This window comes from Nerophis ophidion, linkage group LG03 (assembly GCF_033978795.1).
Source record: "Nerophis ophidion isolate RoL-2023_Sa linkage group LG03, RoL_Noph_v1.0, whole genome shotgun sequence".
Taxonomy (NCBI): Eukaryota; Metazoa; Chordata; class Actinopteri; order Syngnathiformes; family Syngnathidae; genus Nerophis; species Nerophis ophidion.
In genome coordinates, this window is record NC_084613.1 from 48,248,660 (window position 1) to 48,269,491 (window position 20,832).

The following is a 20,832-nucleotide window of genomic DNA, read 5'->3' on the forward strand; positions in this document are numbered from 1 at the left end:
TATATATCCATCCATCCATTTACCACCGCTTATTCCCTTATGGGGTCGCGGGGGGCGCTGGCGCCTATCTCAGCTACAATCGGGCGGAAGGCGGGGTACACCCTGGACAAGTCGCCACCTCATCGCAGGGCCAACACAGATAGACAGACAACATTCGCACTCACATTCACACACTAGGGCCAATTTTAGTGTTGCCAATCAACCTATCCCCAGGTGCATGTAATTTTACATCTCTAGAAATGTGCTAGATTTTACTAGGGTTGTCTTCAAATAGCTGGAGAATTGACGATTTGATTTGTTCTAGTCTGATTTAACTGTCAACCTTTACCTTGGCCTCTCACATCTCTTATTGTAAAAATATATTTGTCTCAAACAATAATATTTTAGTTATGGTTTTGGGAGGATGTTTTTACGTGACGGACGGGATTGAGGCTCATTGGGATGCTGTGCAGTTAGACACAGACCATGGTGAGAGGAAGTCGAGTTAATACTTGCTGAGGACCCCAAGTACAGCGGGTTTGTTGGGAGGATAACTTGATTGCATTTATCATCATATCTTCTCTAAATAGTAAAATATTCTGGTGTGCAGACAAACAGTGTTTAGAGAGTATGAAATAAATCTTAGTTTCAGCTCACCGTGCCATCATGAGCTTCTGACTGGCTGAATCCTGCCAGCTGCCCCAGTGAAACTTGCCGGAAATTAAACATGGTGCTGGCGCAACTTGGGTTCAACTTTTACTTCCTCTATTTCGCGCCAGAGCAGACCTCACAAATAGTGGTGTAACCTTTTTTTGGAGTGGAAAAAGGTCTTTGATAGAAGACTGTATACTTTACTTGACTTCTAGTACTATTAATTAACTTGGAAATATTCACGTATGTACAGTAAGTGCTAGCGCTCACCTTTATTATGTTACCGACACCTGGCGACCAGTCAGTATACACTACTACATAGTATAAACATCTGTTTTTTTTTCTTAAAAAAAAAAAACATACATTCAACTGATCGTCGACGCTGGGCGAAATCTAACACATCAGATTCAACTATAAAAATCCTTACACAGCCCTACTTTGTACAAATACAACGTGAGTCACATGGACTATTTACTAAGCTTGACATTTATTTCTCTTCTCTCAGGTGCCAGGATGGCAATGGGAGTGGCGGAGGAGGTGCCCCATTAGACCAGCGGTTCCTTCTAAAGTGGAGTGTTCCTTTGAACGTTGTTGAAGTGCTTGAGTTTGGATCCAGTGAGGACATGCCCGACAACAACCGCTACCATGCCCCTCATTCTGGGGAGAAAGTGGTCATCAATGCAAAGCCAAGTAAGCGTCTTCTGATTTACTTATAAAATGCCCAGGTTATGACTGTTGATACCTGCTTGTACGCTGAAAATTTGGACACACCGAGGGACCACAGCCAACAACTGCTTGTGATAGATTGCCTCCTACTAAAGTTACCACGGCCTTTTTGCCTCCAGCTTCATATAATTGAGCATATCAAGTTTTAGACAAACATAATTTTAGTTACCTCCTACAATGAACTGTTGTCATTTGCTAGGAATTTACAGAAGTTTCCTAAATCGCATGATTTGGTCCCGCATATTTTCCCTCTTCAATCCTCTGGACTGTAAGCTGCCCAGTCCACTGATTTCAGTATTTCCACTTCTCTTTTTCCTGTCACAGACGGCTGCTTAGCCACTTTAGGTCTAGATCGGTCCAACAAGAGGCAGCGTTAAACTTCAAAAGGATTTAGTGGGCATTTGACTATAGCTGTGGTGAAAATATGATGTGGGGTATATACACATAGCATCAGTCACTGACCTTTTCCAGTCAATTATAGCAGCAGTTTTAGTCTATAATATATCCTTTATATAATACATAGGTCTTCTTCAACCACTGCACAAAATCACTCTATTCACTATAGAACAGGGGTGTCAAACTCAAATACAGAGTGGGCCAAAATTTAAAACTGATCAAAGCCGCGGGCCGAAGTTGAACAAATTAACCTTTTAACTGGGACCCAAATAAATTTTGCATTGAATATTAAACAAGCAAGGCTTATATAACTTTATAGTCACATGCAAAATTGGGGTTTCAAATTATAGTAATAATGATAAAAAAATATCAATGGTATATCAAATAAAATTTAAATAAAAATTGTGGGGGGGAGCGGGGTTTGGTGGTAGCGGTGGTGTATATTGTAGCATCCCGGAAGAGTTAGTGCTGCAAGCGGTTCTGGGTATTTCTTCTGTTGAGTTTATGTTGGGCAACGGTGCGGATGTTCTCCCGAAATATGTTTGTCATTCTTGTTTGGTGTGGCTTCACAGTGTGGCGCATATTTGTAAAAGTGTTAAAGTTGTTTATATGGGCACCCTCAGTGTGACCCTTATGGCTGTTGATCAAGTATGCAATGCATTCACTTGTGTGTGTTAAAGCCACATGTATATTATGTGACTGGGCCGGCACGTTGTTTGTGTGGCGGAAAAGCGTACGCGACGACAGGTTGTAGAGGACGCTAAAGGCAGTGCCTTCAAGGCACGCCGCCAATATTGTAGTCCGGGTGGAAATCGGGAGAAATTCGGAGGAAAGGTTGCCACGGGAGATTTTCGGGAGGGGCACTGAACTTTGGGAGTCTCCCGGGAAAATCGTGAGGGTTGGCAAGTATGAGTATCAGCGGTGAATGCAGTGTTACAGAGGCATCGCCGCTGTATAATACTGGTGGGCCAGCTCTAATCTTAATTTGATATTACCTCAAGGGCCAAATGAAATTACACGGCGGACCAATTTTGGCCCGCGGGCCAGAGTTTGACACCCATGCTATGGAACGAGGGCCCAATAGTTTATACTTTAAAGAAACACGGCTCGATAGTTTACACATCTTGTGTTATGCTTCTGATACTGCACTGACCTAAACAACTGTCCAGCCAAGAGATGATTTTGTGTAACAGATGGTAGAGGCAGACCTCAATAACATCTGGTCTGGTTGAATAGCATTCGTGGTGCTGCAACTGTCAGAATGGCAGCATCCTCCGGATATGTGTGCGTGTGTTTTAAGCCTGCAGAAAACTTATTTGATCACAAGTATGTAATGGATGGTATGATAAACTAATTATTATAGTCATATTCAGTCATTCTTTAACAAACATTGTAAATGTATGTGTGAAATTGTGTGAAAAAAGTGCATGCATAGTTTTTTTCAGGGACCAGCTTTTGTTTGAAAGCAACGTGTAATAAAAGTCACATCTTTGTTATGTCTCACAGCTTTTAGTCCACACATATCTGCTTTTTCAATGCTCTTTATGTAATTTCTTGAAACATTACTGCTTTTTACAGTTCTCTAATTGCTGAAAAGAATTGTGATTCTGATTATGGTTGGAGTAGGCTTAGTTTTTGTTTTAATTATTATGTTTGTTTGTTTTAAAACGCTGCCTCTCTCACAAAGTGTCAATCATGAGATGGGCATTGATTATGCAGAACCAGTTTAGGTAATGGGAAGGGTCAGTTCAGTGTGAGTTTTAATATTTGAAATGCTTTTACATCATGTTTTATATTTATTTATTTCTGTGTTGATATTTTATCTTTAATGTAGTTAGTATATCCATCCATCCATCCATTTTCTACCGCCTATTCCCTTTGGGGTAGCGGGGGGCGCTGGTGCCTATCTCAGTTACAATCGGGCAGGGAAGGTGCGTACACCCTGGACAATCAATCAATGTTTATCAATCAATGTTTACTTATATAGCCCTAAATCACTAGTGTCTCAAAGGGCTGCACAAACCACCACGACATCCTCGGTAGGCCCACATAAGGGCAAGGAAAACTCACACCCAGTGGGACATCGGTGACAATAATGACCCAGTGGGACGTCGGTGACAATGATGACTATGAGAACCTTGGAGAGGAGGAAAGCAATGGATGTCGAGCGGGTCTAACATGATACTGTGAAAGTTCAATCCATAATGGATCCAACACAGTCGCGAGAGTCCAGTCCAAAGCGGATCCAACACAGCACGAGAGTCCCGTTCACAGCGGAGCCAGCAGGAAACCATCCCAAGCGGAGGCGGATCAGCAGCGCAGAGATGTCCCCAGCCGATACACAGGCAAGCAGTACATGGCCACCGGATCGGACCGGACCCCCTCCACAAGGGAGAGTGGGACATAGAAGAAAAAGAAAAGAAACGGCAGATCAACTGGTCTAAAAAGGGAGTCTATTTAAAGGCTAGAGTATACAAATGAGTTTTAAGGTGAGACTTAAATGCTTCTACTGAGGTGGCATCTCGAACTGTTACCGGGAGGGCATTCCAGAGTACTGGAGCCCGAACGGAAAACGCTCTATAGCCCGCAGACTTTTTTGGGGCTTTGGGAATCACTAATAAGCCGGAGTCCTTTGAACGCAGATTTCTTGCCGGGACATATGGTACAATACAATCTGCAAGATAGGATGGAGCTAGACCGTGTAGTATTTTATACGTAAGTAGTAAAACCTTAAAGTCACATCTTAAGTGCACAGGAAGCCAGTGCAGGTGAGCCAGTACAGGCGTAATGTGATCAAACTTTCTTGTTCTTGTCAAAAGTCTGGCAGCCGCATTTTGTACCAACTGTAATCTTTTAATGCTAGACATGGGGAGACCCGAAAATAATACGTTACAGTAGTCGAGGCGAGACGTAACAAACGCATGGATAATGATCTCAGCGTCTTTAGTGGACAGAATGGAGCGAATTTTAGCGATATTACGGAGATGAAAGAAGGCCGTTTTAGTAACGCTTTTAATGTGTGCCTCAAAGGAGAGAGTTGGGTCGAAGATAATACCCAGATTCTTTACCGTGTCGCCTTGTTTAATTGTTTGGTTGTCAAATGTTAGAGTTGTATTATTAAATAGAGTTCGGTGTCTAGCAGGAGCGATAATCAGCATTTCCGTTTTTTTGGCGTTGAGTTGCAAAAAGTTAGCGGACATCCATTGTTTAATTTCATTAAGACACGCCTCCAGCTGACTACAATCCGGCGTGTTGGTCAGCATGTAGAGTTGGGTGTCATCAGCATGTAGAGTTGGGTGTCATCAGCATAACAGTGAAAGCTAATACCGTATTTGCGTATGATGTCACCTAGCGGCAGCATGTAGATGCTGAAGAGTGCAGGGCCAAGGACCGAACCCTGGGGAACTCCACACGTTACCTTAACGTAGTCCGAGGTCACATTGTTATGGGAGACACACTGCATCCTATCAGTAAGATAAGAGTTAAACCAAGACAGGGCTAAGTCCGACATACCAATTCGTGTTTTGATACGTTCTAATAAAATATTATGATTGACGGTATCGAAAGCAGCGCTAAGATCGAGGAGCAGCAACATAGATGACGCATCAGAATCCATCGTTAGCAATAGATCATTAGTCATTTTTGCGAGGGCTGTCTCCGTGGAGTGATTTGCCCTGAAACCGGATTGAAAGGTTTCACATAGATTGTTAGACGCTAAGTGTTCATTTAACTGCCCCGCAACAATTTTTTCGAGGATTTTTTAAATAAAGAGAAGGTGAGACACCGGTCGGTAGTTTACCATGAGGTCAGGATCGAGGTTAGGTATTTTAAGAAGAGGATGAATAACCGCTTTTTTGAATGCTAGGGGAACAGTGCCCGAGGAGAGTGATAAGTTTATAATATTTAGCACTGATGGACCTAATAATACAAAGAGCTCCTTGATCAGTTTCCCAGGAAGAGGCTCAAGTAAACATGTTGTCTGTTTTATTCCATTTACACGTTGTAACAATTCCTCTAATGTTGTTTCCTCAAAACGAGAGAAACTATTTTGGAGGGCAGTATCCGCCGTATATACCATCGTATCAGTGTTAATAGAACCCCGTTGTAGCTGGGACGCATTGTCTTTAATCTCCTTTCTAATGACTTCAATTTTCTTACTAAAGAATTGCATGAAGTCATCAGCTGAGTGGGTGGAGCTACTGGAAGGGGTCCGTTGTTGGGTTAGCGATGCTACCGTACTGAACAAAAATTTAGGATCGTTTTTATTACGGTGGATGAGATTTGAGTAATATTTAGCTTTAGCTAAGGTAAGCATGCGTTTATAAGTTATTAAACCATCACTCCATGCTTGATGGTGCACCTCAAGTTTAGTCGTGCGCCATTTGCGTTCCAGCTTTCTACATAATAATTTCTGAGCTCTAGTTTCTTCTGTAAACCACGGGGTGCGCTTTTTTGGAGCCTTTTTTAACTTTAGCGGTGCTATGTTATCAATGGTTTCGCGCAGGGCGTTGTTAAAGTTGTTAGTGAGGTTATCAATAGAGCCCACATATTTTGGGAACGGTGCCATTACCGAGGGCAGTAGGTCAGCAAGAGTTGTCGTTGTGGCCGTATTAATGTTGCGGCTGCTATAGCAGTTATTATTATTATTAGTTTGACGAACATGCGTCTGAACCTCGAATTTTATAAGGTAATGATCGGACAATACTTTAGTATACGGGAGTATCGTAACGTTGGAAACGGTGATCCCCCTGACAAGCACTAGGTCTATCGTATTACCGTTGCGATGCGTGGGTTCATTTATTATTTGTGTGAGACCACAGCTATCAATTATAGTCTGGAGCGCTACGCACGGTGGGTCCGATGGGGTATTCATATGGATATTAAAGTCCCCCATTATGATTATATTATCGGCGTGTGTCACTAGATCAGCAACGAACTCTGAAAATTCATTGATAAAGTCCGAATAGGGCCCTGGGGGGCGGTAGATAACCGCCAGGTGTAGAGGCAGCGGTGTGACAGACCTCATAGTAAGCACCTCAAAAGATTTATATTTATTATTTATATTAGGACTAAGGTTAAAGTTTTCGTTGTATATTAGTGCGACCCCCCCACCCCTTTTAAGCGGACGGGCAATATGCGCATGTGTAAAGTTAGGAGGACATGCCTCATTTAGCGCAAAAAAGTCGTTTGGTTTAAGCCAGGTTTCGCTGAGACCGATGACGTTAAGAATGTTGTCTCTGATAATATCATTAACTAATAACGTTTTGGGAGACAGTAATATAGGTTTAAAAAAACTATATTATAGGTAGTGGGCTGTTTTAGGGAATTTTGGATGAAATTATCCGTAGTAGCAATATTAATAATGTTGTGTTTATTATGCCCAGTGCATTTAGTATAGTTACGACCATATCTAGGAATTGATACGACAGGAATTTTCCGATTGTTTGATTGTTGCTTTGATCAACTGCACACATCATGGTTAGCCACCTCAGTAACGGGAATTTTCCGATTGTTTGTTTGTTGCTTTGATAAACTGCACGCATCATGGTTAGCCACCTCAGTAACGGGAATTTTCCGAGTGTTTGTTTGTTGCTTTGATAAACTGCATGTATCATAGTTAGCCACCTCGGTAGAACACATGTCCAACTCTGAAACACTCAAAGCAGAAAAAACTTGTTCTAATTTAACTGACTCCTTACCCAGACCAGTAGTCTCGCATTTTCCATTTAAATCCGTCTTCAGGATGGAGGGAAGTGGTGTTCTGTGGGGATTAGCCTTCTGCTTTGACAAGTCACCACCTCATCACAGAGCCAACACAGATAGACAAGACAACATTCACACTCACATTCACACACTAGGGCCAATTTAGTGTTGCCAATTAACCTATCCCCAGGTGCATGTCTTTGGAGGTGGGAGGAAGCCGGAGTACCCGGGCATCAGCTACTGTAGATGATGTAGTCATTTAATTTGCAAAATTGGCCATGACGCATGTGCCTGTGATTGTAAGAAAAAGAAACAACTTAGGGAAGGCATACAATGAGGAAAAAAACACAAAAATCTAAATGGATATGTTTAGAAATATAAACTTTAGTTTCTTCTTTTTTTTGTTTATTTCATGTCACAAACAGGATCACGCCCTTATTGTTGAGAAAAGTGATGTATGTTTTCATGCCAGCGTCTCGAAAAATCCCCAATTACATATGATAATGTGATATAATAATAGTATTAGAAAAAGTTGCAAGATTTGTCGCTTCTTTAATAAAAAGAAAAAGGAGAAAATAAATCTATCAAATCTATTCTGATTGCTTCAATTGGAGACACCTCGAAACATCCATTGAGATGAGGATAAAAGAAAAAACAGCCGCATTTGGACATACTGGGCCTAATGGACATTCAATACCTGCGTTTTTGTCTGGACTGTGAGGCCATCATTGAACCATACGACTATTTGATAGAAAATACAGATATACTGTTGCGCCTGTCAGACGCTATAAAAAGGACAAAGGGGGGATCATTGGCAATTACTTAATTGAACACAAAGATCAGCAAGAATGTAGCAAGCAATAACAGAAAAAAGTTGATCAATTTTAATTACTTGATTTGATTGATTTTTTTGGACCGTTAATATCATACTGTCACCAGTTTCACACACACACACACACACCACACACACACACACACACATACACACACACACACACACACACGCACACACACACACACACACACACACGCACAGCGGTTCAAGCCCTCCTGGCACATGGTCACACCTTCACAGACAGTTGTACTTAATACTTGTAGAACTCTTAACATGAAACATAACATCATTTGGCTACAAAATATAACAAGTGAAATAAAGTTTCATTTAAAGGTTACTATTCATATTAAGCCAGGAAAATGAGTCTATTGTAGCATGCATACACACGCTAAGTTATCTTGACAACAAGCAGTGCCTGGATGTATACAGCCTTTTCAAATTGAAAGTGTTATTTTCTTCACCGGTTTCAATGACATTGACACGTTTTAAGAAAACTCCCATGTTCCATAATTTTTGCAGAAAGCCATTGCAAAGTCTGCCTCCTTAGTTAAATGACTCACATAAGCCTGTGTTTATTCATAACTCGCATGCTTGTGTCTACTTTTATGGGGGGTGGGTGGGAATACACATACAACGACTGGAAAAGTGTTGGGAGAATAGGGCCTTTATTTCACCAGGTGCGTAGGAATTGTGTTAAAAAAAGAGTTACAATACAGATAACAACCTACTGCACAGAGTTGTAATGACAAGTTACATTCAGAGGCAATCCCATTACAATGTGTTTTATTAACTGCGATGAGGTGGCGACTTGTCCAGGGTGTACGCCGCCTTCCGCACCCCCCGCGACCCCAAAAAGGGAATAAGCGGTAGGAAATTGATGGATGGATATTAGCAAGGGCGAAGAGATAGTGCTAAATTTAATTGTGGCGTTTCAAAGTTATTTGTGGTGGGCTGCAACAAATACATTTAGGTATGGGAAACATTGAATTAATATGCAACTGAATTTTAATTGACTAATTGGCCGGTCCAAAAATTGAGTTGCGTCCATATTTACAAAACAAACCCCCATAACATGTGCCTTTAGTAAGCAACAGTGGAAAGTACAAACAAAAAGGAAGAAACAGCCACCTGCCGCCACCGAATACAAACGGACCATTATAGAACATGCTCCTTACGTGACATGCCAGATATCATTTATGGAAAATTTATTCTGCTTTTCTGTTTGAATTCCTGACCCTAATTCAACCTCTTGTGTTCATTTGTTTGGTCAGATGAGCCATGAAAAATCATGTAAAGCTCCTTTTGTACAAAGCTGTTGAATGCAAACATGTTTGCAGAGGCACATAATGTATCCTTTTGACCATGGTTTTCTTGTCTTATTATTCATGTCCGTAAAGTGTCTTTTAAATTGACAAACTACACTTCGAGAATAATGACACTTGTGTCATATTTATGCAAATCAGTACAATCTCTTCTTATATCTTGTTATATAATGTTCCAAGTGTGCATTTGTGCAAGAACTGCAGCCATTCACTCATATGTTAAAAATAACTACATAAAGGTCATTGCAAACGCCCATGATTATGAGCAGGAGAAGGAATATCTTTCCAATATGAGTATATGAATCCCTCAAATAACATGTCAGTTGGCAGTTGTCCTCATTTTGTGTTCTGTTTTTACTCTTATCTGAATAAGTCTTTTGTTCTGGTCTGTTCAACATTGCTCATTTGGTTTGGTGCGTTGCAATGTTTTCTGTTGACACAAAACACCACAGTAAGATCTTGCCTTCCAGCACATAAACTTTGATGGCTTTGACGTCTTACAATAAGTGCAAAAATTTAAACATCTACTGTAACAAAGTATTTGTCTATTTATCTGGCCTTGTTTCTCTGTGAGAACCTGACTTTTTGCCTTTTATTGATCTTCTTGAGACTCACCGGACTCACGCTGCTACTGTTGTCCAGGGAATGAACTTTTTTTTTACCTGACCGCTTTATTTGCTGTTAAACCAGCATCTGTGTTTCTGCGTATAGACAAACTCTACATGGGCCCAGGTCAGCTGTACCAAGATCTACAGAACCTAATCCATGACCTTAGCCTCGTCAACCAGATCTCTGGAATGATCAGCAGCCTCAAAGGAAACTATCAGGTAACTATGCCTCTGAAATCTTTTGTGAATATTGCTAATAATTTCACACAACAAAGCCTTTAATTGAGGTGGTACAACTTAACCAGTAGACCACCATAAATGATGTGTTGTGTGTTTATGCAAGGAAATTTGCATGTTTTTCTCTGATATTGTCAGTGTCACATGACACCTTAACAAAATAATCTGGTCGTTGAGATGGAGACCAGCACAATAACTTTGTTTTTGTGCTCTATTGGTTGGTCAGAAGTAGGGTCACAGAGAAGCTCCCAGAGAAACACGTGTCCCAGATATGTACGCTAAATGGGACTGGCTGATTGAAAGAGCCAATAAAAAGGCAAACTGCTCCCTTGACATTGAACTTCATTTTCTAAATGGGACGGATTCTAAATATAGACATTCAAAAGTTAAGCAAAATCTCCTATGCATTGAGAGTTTGAGAAGTCGGTGTCATGAAAAAATTTTACTCCAATGCTTTAAGTATTGAAACCTCCGCCATATATTTGCCTGCAGGTTTTTTTGTTTGATAGTTATCAACATAACTCGAAAAATTGAGCGTGAATTTTGATTAAACGCTCAGTAAATATCAAAAATGCAGTAAGGAACAAGAGATTACATTTTGGGGGTGATTCGGATGATTTATACTATGTTAAATTATGTTTACTTTGCAAGGCTGAACTTTTCTTTTTGTATCTGCTGGCGGCTCCCTTCTCTCGCCCACAGTCAAACAGTAAAAACTGATAAGTGGGTTCACTCCGTTTATTTCAGTCCGCTATAGAACAAACGTGCACAGCTGCTGAGACAAATGCAAATAGTGAACCCTCTCGCAGTCTGTTTGGAGCTGACAGATGAAGACAACAAACACGTATGGACATGGCAGTTAATTACCTCCAACATGAGTTTATGAATTCACAAAGGTTGTCCGTCTGTCAGTTAGCAACATAGCTCAAAAAGTTAAGGGAATATTTTGATGAGACTTGCAGGAAATGTCGGAAATGGAATAAGGGACAATTGGTTAGATTCTGGGGCTGATTGGGGATTGCCATTAGGATCCAGGATTTTTTACAGGACTAGAGGCCTGGCAGAGGTCTGCGCTCTGCAAGTGCTTTTATAGTTCTTTATGTAATGGACACCAAATGGTCTGTATTATTTTTGTACTTTTTTAAATTTAAAACTTTTTTTTACCACATTCTCTGTCATTGAACACTTAACAGTAGCAAGGAAACCATGTGATCATGATTGACAGTAGATCCGAGGTTCACTCCAACAAGTGTTTGGATTCCATCTTAAGGTGTGTGAAAATATGGAATTGGCAATCATATTTAGCATACACTTAAAAGTTTTGGAAATATTGGGAATGCAGAGATGAAATACTGGGGATTTAGGTCTTAAAAAGGTTAAAGTTAAAGCACTGATTTAGATGCCAGATTGCTCTGGCTTTTAGCTCGGTAAAATGTCTCTAATGCCATACAGAAAAGTAGGAACTGAACCAGGTGGCTTACATTTGCCAAACATTTCAACACTGCACTTAAGTATTAATGTTGGATTTTTTTCAGCAACAAAGTCATGCTGATTGGCGACTCTAAATTGGCCCTAGTGTGTGAATGTTGTTTGTCTATTTGTGTTGGCCCTGTGATGAGGTGGCGACTTGTCCAGGGGTACTCAGCCTTCCGCCCATGTGCTCCTGGGATAGGCCCCAGCATCCCCGCAACCCCATAAGGGACAAGCGGTAGAAAATGGATTGATGGAAAATATTTATTATTGTACACATTGTTTTAGTACGGAACATTGAACTTTAATTCATCTTCAGCTTCATTTTAACACTCTTCTCTACTACTCTGGCCTCCTTCCCATCCAGAATGTGAATCCCACAGTGGCCCAGGAATGGGTATCAGGTCTCCAGAGGCTGATTCTGAAGAAGGAAGAGGAGATCAGGGCAGCTGACCGCTGTCGGATCCAACTTCAGCTGCCTGGCAAACAAGACAAGTCTGTATTTTTTTTCCTTCCTCATTCTGTCACTAGATTCCTCTCCAGCTTTGTTTGCACTTTCAAACAGGCAGCATGCACATTTTTAGTGTCTGTAGGGTCATTATATCCCTCCCTCTTTATCCTTTAGGCCTTGTTTACCCTTTTTCCTTCATCTCATCTCACACCTGTTGTGTTCATAGCTTTTAGAGAGCGCATTAGAACACATTTGGATGAACATGTTCTCCACCAGTTCTATTAAGAGGTATGAATCACAAGGGAGAAAATGTGCATGTTTGTTTGCAACTAGAGGCTAAGCTATGCTGTGCTGCAGCTGCTTCCCAACATTAATTATCATGTCACCTATTTGGACACACGCTAATTAAGCCTGCATGTAGTGCCCCTTTTTTTTGCTTCTGGCTTTTTCTTAATTTTTTTCAGAATCTTGCACTCATCTGGTGACATTATGTTTTTGAAGCATGTTATACATATTTTTTACATGAGGCCTCTAGTATCAAAGCCCAGCAAATAAAACATGCATTTTCTTTATCCAGAGACATACCTTTTGTACATAAACTGCCTGTGTCAGCCTTAACTGATAACCGCCATCGACCTCTTTGGCTAATGTCAGTTTGCATTATTCACTCAGCACCAAATAGACTTGTGTTCCACCCTCGGGTGGCATTAACCCAGACAAAGATCATTTTATTTGACTGGATACAAATTAGTGGACTGGTGTACAAATATAAATAATCAAACATGAACACGACTGCATGGATTGAGTAACCCTTTGACCAATTTTGCCAAAGCAAAAACTGTCAAATACTCATTTAGAAAAAAAATTCAGCAATATTTTAAATCCGTATGAGACAGTTAGCTTAATTTGACTGTTGATTTCTATTAAAACACCTTGTTTCAGATTTCATTCGGTGTTAAATTCTTTAAAAAATGTAGTCATAATGAAGAGATGTATAAAGAGCTCACATAGTCTAACTGCACACAGGCGACAAAGATCAACGATGCAAAATCCTGAAGCACTGGATGCCAATTTTAAGTGTAATAGTAAGCCTTGGCCGATGTGTCAAATCAGTTAATTGAACAATACATTAAATTGAACTTGATAACAATGCATTTATCAATAAATTGCCATGTCGTTGTTTGTTTTCTTTGTCTCTCGCTTTCAAACTGCGCGTTAGATGGTCACTCTCTGTGGAGCACTCTCAACACCAGAGCGTGTTTATTCAATTGAAGAATTTAATGAACAGAGTTAATCCTCATGTCCGTCATCCACAGTGGTTGTCTCTGTGGCGCAGGCGGGACAGTTAGCTTACACACACAGGATGCACTGACAGTCGAGACTAATGTAAATCACCACAAGATAACACAATTAACTGGTAAGAAAGATGATAGCAAAGCCAAATGTCTAAAGTGGGAATATTTTTGCTTCAAATGAGTGAGGAGCAAAATGAGTCTGTTACCACGGATGAACAAGCAAGTTTGCCTAATCGGTTGAAAGTGACACAAAAGAAAATGTTTTACCAACTTTGTGAAAAAACTGGTCTTCAAGATGTTCAATATTTATCGAAGTGCATGCTTTGCTAACAGAGATTAAGAGGATATTTTATTTGTATTGTTTGTTTACTTAATTACTAATTTACCTTAAACAGACACATACAGTATATATACGTATATGTGTATATATATATATATATATATATATATATATATATGTATGTATACAGTATGTATATAAATATATGTATATATATATATACATATATGTATATATATATATATATATACATGTATATATATACACATATATGTGTGTATATATATATATATATATATATATATATATATACACATATATGTGTGTGTATATATATATATATATATATATATATATATACATACATATATACACATATATGTGTGTGTATATATATATATATATATATATATATATATGTATGTATGTATGTATATATATACATCTATATATGTGTGTGTATGTATGTATAAAAAGTATTTAGTCAGCCACCGATTGTGCAAGTTCTCCCACTTAAAATGATGACAGAAGTCTGTAATTTTCATCATAGGTACACTTCAACTGTGAGAGACAGAATGTGAAAAAAAAATCCAGGAATTCACATTGTAGGAATTTTAAAGAATTTATTTGTAAATTATGGTAGAAAATAAGTATTTGGTCAACCATTCACAGCTCTCACTGATGGAAGGAGGTTTTGGCTCAAAATCTCACGATACATGGCCCCATTCATTATTTCTTTAACACGGATCAATCGTCCTGTCTCCTTAGCAGAAAAACAGCCCCAAAGCATGATGTTTCCACCCCCATGCTTCACAGTAGTTATGGTGTTCTTGGGATGCAACCCTAGTATTCTTCCTCCTCCAAACACGAGTTGAGTTTATACCAAAATGGATACATGGATGATACAGCAGAGGATTGGGAGAATGTCATGTGGTCAGATGAAACCAAAATAGAACTTTTTAGTATAAACTCAACTCGTCGTGTGGGGAAAACATTTCAGGGGGCCTCACTTGCTTGCCGTAACTAGTAAAATGTCCATCCCGCGTACCTTGTGGGGAAGAACAAATGTCAGGGCCCAGTGGAGGCGAAGGACATCCAACCCTAACAGATTTTGGAGGGCGACCTCGGCGGGGGACTTCGCCCGGTAGTACTTCTTCACCTGCAACACAATGCGCAGGTTTAAGCCTGTCTAAAGAAACGCATTCCCTGCGCCCGCCCATATCCAGCACAGTCTTTAGGGCCGCGTTCCAGAACCCTAAACGGGCCATCGTAAGGGGGTTGGAGGGGCGTACGGTGGGCGTTGTGATGCACAAAGACAAAACGGGCTTTTTTAAGCTCCGATGGCACGGACGACTTAGGGAAACAGTGGTGGACCGGGCCAGGAGCCAAGGACTCCCTCGGCAAAAAGGGAAACGATCGCGGGGCACAACCTTCAGGTAAAAATTCTCCCGGAACGCGGAGTGGTTGACCGAACATCAATTCAGCATTATGGCAAATTAAACGCCTTTCTGTTTATCGGTCTTTTAGCGATGACGTCAGAAAGTGACGTCACCGAGGTAACACACCCGCCATATTCATTTTCACATTACAAACACTGGGTCTCAGCTCTGTTGTTTTCCGTTTTTTCGACTATTTTTTGGAACCTTGGAGACATCATGCCTCGTCGGTGTGTTGTCGGAGGGTGTAACAACACTAACAGGGAGGGATTCAAGTTGCACCACTGGCAAGAAATCTGCCGCCAGACCCCCATTGAATGTACCAGAGTGTCTTCACATTTGACCGGCGATGCTAAGACAGACATGTCACAGAGATGTATGAATAACCTGCAGATGCATTTGCAACGATTAAGTCAACGAAATCACAAAGGTGAGTTTTGTTGATGTTGTTGACTTATGTGCTAATCAGACATATTTGGTCACGGCATGACTGCCAGCTAATCGATGCTAACATGCTACGCTAATCGATGCTAACATGCTATTTACGCTAGCTGTATGTACATTTGAAACTAGATACGCACATTTCATGCGAAACAAACACTTGCCAATCGACGGATTTAAGTTGCTCCAGTGTCACAAGATGCGAAAGTCCTGATCGTTTGGTCCGCACATTTTACCGGCGATGCTATTAAGGCAGCCATGCTATGGGCCACTTCATTAGGTACACCCACACTATGGCCGAATAGCGTCAATAGCTATTCGCTCATTAGCTTCAATTTCTTCTTCAATTTTGTTTTCGCTATCTGCCTCCATACTCCGACCATCTGTTTCAACAAATGTGTAATCTGTTGAATCGCTTAAACCGCTGAAATCCGAGTCTGAATCCGAGCTAATGTCGCTATATCTTGCTGTGGTAACCGCCATGTTGTTTGTATTGGCAGCCCTGTATGACGTCACAGGGAAATGGATAGTGGTTTCGAAGATAGCGAAAATAAGGCACTTTAAAGCTTTATTTAAGGATATTCCGGGACCGGTAAAATTTTGAAAAAAACTTCAAAAAATACAACAAGCCACTGGGAACTGATTTTTATTGTTTTTAACCCTTTTGAAATTGTGATAATGTTCCCCTTTAAGCGACCGGTGAAAACGTTCACATAAGCAGTTAGCTTGGGGATGGTAGGCTGTAGTACGGTGCACCTGCACACTCAAGGACTGCGCCAACGCTGACCAAAGCTCCGACACAAATTGGGAGCCCCTGTCCGAGGTGATATCGGATGGCGTGCCAAAATGCGCAACCCAGGCTGACAGAAACGCACGGGCAACATCTACAGAGGCAGTGGAGGAAAGGGGAACCGCTTCCGGCCATCTGGTGGTACGATCTACCATCGTTAGCAAGTGTGTATAACCCTGCGACTGAGGTAGGGGGCCAACTAGATCTACATGCAAGTGGTCAAACCGCCTGACCGGAATCGGAAATGGTTCGAGGGCCGCCTTAGTGTGCCGGTGGACCTTGGCGCGCTGACATGCCACGCATGCGGCTGCCCACTGTCTAACATCCTTTCTAAGGCCAGCCCAAACAAACTTGGCAGCAACCAACTTGACGGAAGCCCGAATGCCAGGGTGCGACAGGGAGTGTATTGCGTCAAAGACCTGGCGGCGCCAGTCTACCGGAACAACTGGCCGAGGGCGGCCAGTGGACACATCGCAGAGGAGGGCGGGACCGCCATCCTGCACCACCACCTCCTTGAGCACAAGCGCCGTAACCTCAGCTTTGAGAGCGCGGATCCCGGGGCCGCCGGGCTGGTCAGCGGCCATTCCCGAAAAATCTAAACTGGTCTGCACGGGGCACACGAGTACGCGTGAGAGACAGTCAGCCACAGGGTTGGCCTTACCGGCCACATGCTGAATCTCCGTAGTGAACTCAGGGATGGACGACAAGTGACGCTGCTGACGGGCTGACTAAGGCTCCGTGACCTTTGACATGGCAAACGTCAGGGGTTTGTGGTCAACAAAAGCCGTGAAGGATCGACCCTCCAACAGAAAACGAAAATGGCGTGTTGCGAGATGCAATGCTAACAACTCTCGGTCAAATACGCTGTACTTCCGCTCATTATCTCGCAGTTTGCGACTGAAGAACTCAAGGGGCTGCCACACATTCGCCACCCGCTGCTCAACCACAGCACCCACGGCGACATCAGAAGCATCTGTTGTCAAAGCCACGGGCACCGCGGAAACAGGGTGAGCGAGAAGAGCAGCCCCTGCGAGCGCGGATTTAGCCCTATTAAAAGCTTGGGCCCGCTGATGGGTCCAATCGAGGGAATCGATGGCCTTTTTGTTACGTAGGGCACCATGAAGAGGCTCCAGTAGGTGGGCAGCGCGCGGAAGGAACCTATTATAGAAATTATTATGCCAAAAAACTCCTGTAGAGCTTTGACAGTAGAGGGACGAGGAAAATCCACCACCGCCTGCACCTTCGAAAGCAAAGGAATCGCACCCTGTGACGAAATACGGTGACCTAAAAAAATCAATCTCTGACAGCCCAAACTTACATTTAGAAGGATTTACGATTAGGACGTGCTCGTCAAGACGTTTGAACACCTGTGTTAGGTGTGACTGGTGCTCCTCAGCTGAAGGACTCGCCACTGAAATGTCGTCAAGATAAACAAACACAAAATTGAGCCCGCGCAACACTGAGTCCATTAATCTCTGAAAGGTTTGTGCTGCCCCCTGCTGGTCAAAAGGCATACGTAGGAACTCAAAAAGCCCAAACGGGGTTATTACTGCGGTCTTGGGCACGTCCTCGGCGCGCACCCGGACCTGGTGATAACCGCGAACTAGGTCTACCTTCAAAAAAATGGTGGCGCCAGCCAGGCACGCCGAAAAGTCCTGGATGTGCGGAAAAGGGTAGCGGTCGTGCGTTTTAATGTTGTTAAGGCGGCAAAAATCCCCACAAGGGTGCCAGGAACCATCTGACTTAGGCACCATGTGCAAGGGCGAAGCCCACAGGCTATTAGAACGCCTAACGATGCCTAAAAGCTCCATAGTAGCGAACTCCTCTTTAGCAATGGTCGATTTTGCCACGTCAAGACGGCGCGCAAAAACCGGCGAGCCCACTGTAGGAATTAAATGTTCAACACCGTGTTTAGTGTCTGCGGTGGAAAAAGCAGGAGTGGTTAATGACGGAAAATCCGCCAGCAAACGCTGAAAAACGTCACCAGATGCCGAATAATTAATAATTAATAATTTAGGGGCAGCATGGCATAGTGGGTAGAGCGGCCGGCCAGAAACCTGAGGGTTGCAGGTTCGCTTCCCACCTATTGACATCCAAAAAATCGCTGCCGTTGTGTTATTGGGCAAGACACTTCACCCTTTGCCCCCGATGCCACTCACACTGGTGAATGGATGATGAATGAATGATAGGTGGTGGTTTGAAGGGGCCGTAGGCGCAAACTGGCAGCCACGCTTCCGTCAGTCTACCCCAGGGCAGCTGTGGCTACTGATGTAGCTTACCACCACCAGGTGTGAATGAATGTTGAGTCCCACTTCTCTGTGAGCGCTTTGAGTGTTTAGAAAAGCGCGATATAAATCTAAGTTGTTTTTTTCTTTTTTAATTAGCGTGTGTTAACAGTCCAAGTCCCCCTGCCTTACATGTTAAAGTTGAAAAAGACACAGCATCAATCAATCGGCGGTTAGCAACATCAACAAGCAGTACATTAGCACACAGAAAATCCGCGGCAATAATGGGGACCGCGATGGCGGCGATGCCAAAATCCCACTGGAAATTATGTCCATGGAAGCACACAGTCACCACCCTGGAGCCGAAAGTGTCGATTGACGAGCCATTGGCGGAGTTCAGCAGCGGCCCGCAGCCACCTGTGGCCTTGTCCGTGCGTCCATGGCAGGTAGCAGGCTGACTTGCGAACCGGAGTCCACCAGGAAACGTCTCCTTGACGACGAGTCAGCCATGAAAAGCAGCTCGCTTGTTTCGTCGGCGCCCACAGCCGCTACTGATCGCCAGCGTTGGAGTTTCCCGGGGCTGTGAAGGAGCATGGAGGAACGCACCTTCAAGCTTTGGCACCAAAACGTTAATGGAAGAAGCACTGGCCTGCTTCGCGCCTTTTCCAGGTCGCGACTCCCGCCACTACCACTGGGTCCGGGTTTTCCATCGTCTGCAGCAGGGGCGCTTCTACGCTCTGCACTGCAAACCGTCTGGAAGCCAGAAGCATCCGGTCAGCTTTTTCAGCCAAGCCCCGGTAATCGTGGGAGGCCAGAGAAGTGGAGTTAGCTAGCGCCGCACGGGCCACAGGTGGAAGCTGCCACAAGAAAAGATGCGGGAAATTTAACCCACCTTCCTCAGAGCCCAGCAGCGACAGCATACTGTCCATTAAATCCACGGGGGTGCTATCACCCAAACCCGGCAGGGAAAGAAGTCTATCTGCCCTCTCAGCGTCAGTCAGAGTAAATCTCCGAAGCAGAAGATTCTTGAGGGCGGGGTACTTGCCGCTCTGTGGAGGGTTTCGCAAAAGCTGCATAGTTGCAAAAGCTGCGACGAGTGGTCGCCTGGTCAAGTGCTGTCACAACCAAGTGATACCAGAAGTAGTCATCCGGCGAACCCTCGCAGGTTGAAAAGAGACTCGACGTGCTGGAACCACGATGCCGGGTCGCTCTGCCAGAACTCTGGAAGCTTTGTCCCGGCGGGAAATGCAGGTTGCTGGAGTTGGAGCGACATGGCCGATGAAGACACCAATTCCTCTTCTGCGCGAAACATCGTCAGCGTCACCAATGTGGCAAATGTAAGAAATACAACGTTGTTTCTTAAAGGTCTTTATTGCAGACTGCCAACTTGAGAATATATGCAACACAACACAACATGCACTTTTAAAGTGTTTCTAAGAAGAACAAACCACACCCCTTCTGCTGAGTGTGAGCATGGTCCTAGTGCCCGCCACGATAAATATATATATTTGCAGATATAAAAGCGCTATTTATATACCCAAACATACATGCATATCTTCAGTCTACATTTTCTTCATATCTTATTTCAATACCCCCACATGATCTCTGTTGTACGCATTAGTTTATTCCATTTTGCATTAAATCTTCTTGATTTCTTCTCATTTCTTCATCTATTTTACTTTTATCTCACTTTAGCACTTTGAGATGTTTTCCTATTTCAATTTTATTTCAACCTATTTTTTTTTTTTATTTGAACCTCCGGGGTTTTTACACAATTTGTACCTGGAAAGATACACACTTAAACACACATTAACAAACAAACAAACAAGTTTGCAGCGATCTTACCACCAATGGCATACGCTGACAACATGACTAATTGGTGTCGTCTTTTAACAGTCATGCTGGGTTACTTTGATTGTTAATTTTTTTTCTCAGGACAGTCTCTTGCAAAATGTCTTTGTCTGCCACAAAGCCAACACACAGTACG

The 20,832-nt window shown here is 42.6% G+C and overlaps 1 protein-coding gene across 6 annotated transcripts in view; it reads left to right on the forward strand.

Annotated features, from left to right (window-relative positions):
- The window catches only part of arhgef10 (Rho guanine nucleotide exchange factor (GEF) 10), a 140,332-nt gene that overhangs the window by 58,161 nt on the left and 61,339 nt on the right, over positions 1-20,832 (forward strand). For all 6 annotated transcript variants that reach the window (XM_061895459.1, XM_061895464.1, XM_061895461.1 and 3 more), the window contains 3 exons: positions 1,136-1,320; positions 10,324-10,439; positions 12,295-12,422. In XM_061895459.1, coding sequence (XP_061751443.1) covers positions 1,136-1,320; positions 10,324-10,439; positions 12,295-12,422 — 429 coding nt within the window. The remainder of the gene's footprint in view (positions 1-1,135; positions 1,321-10,323; positions 10,440-12,294; positions 12,423-20,832) is intronic.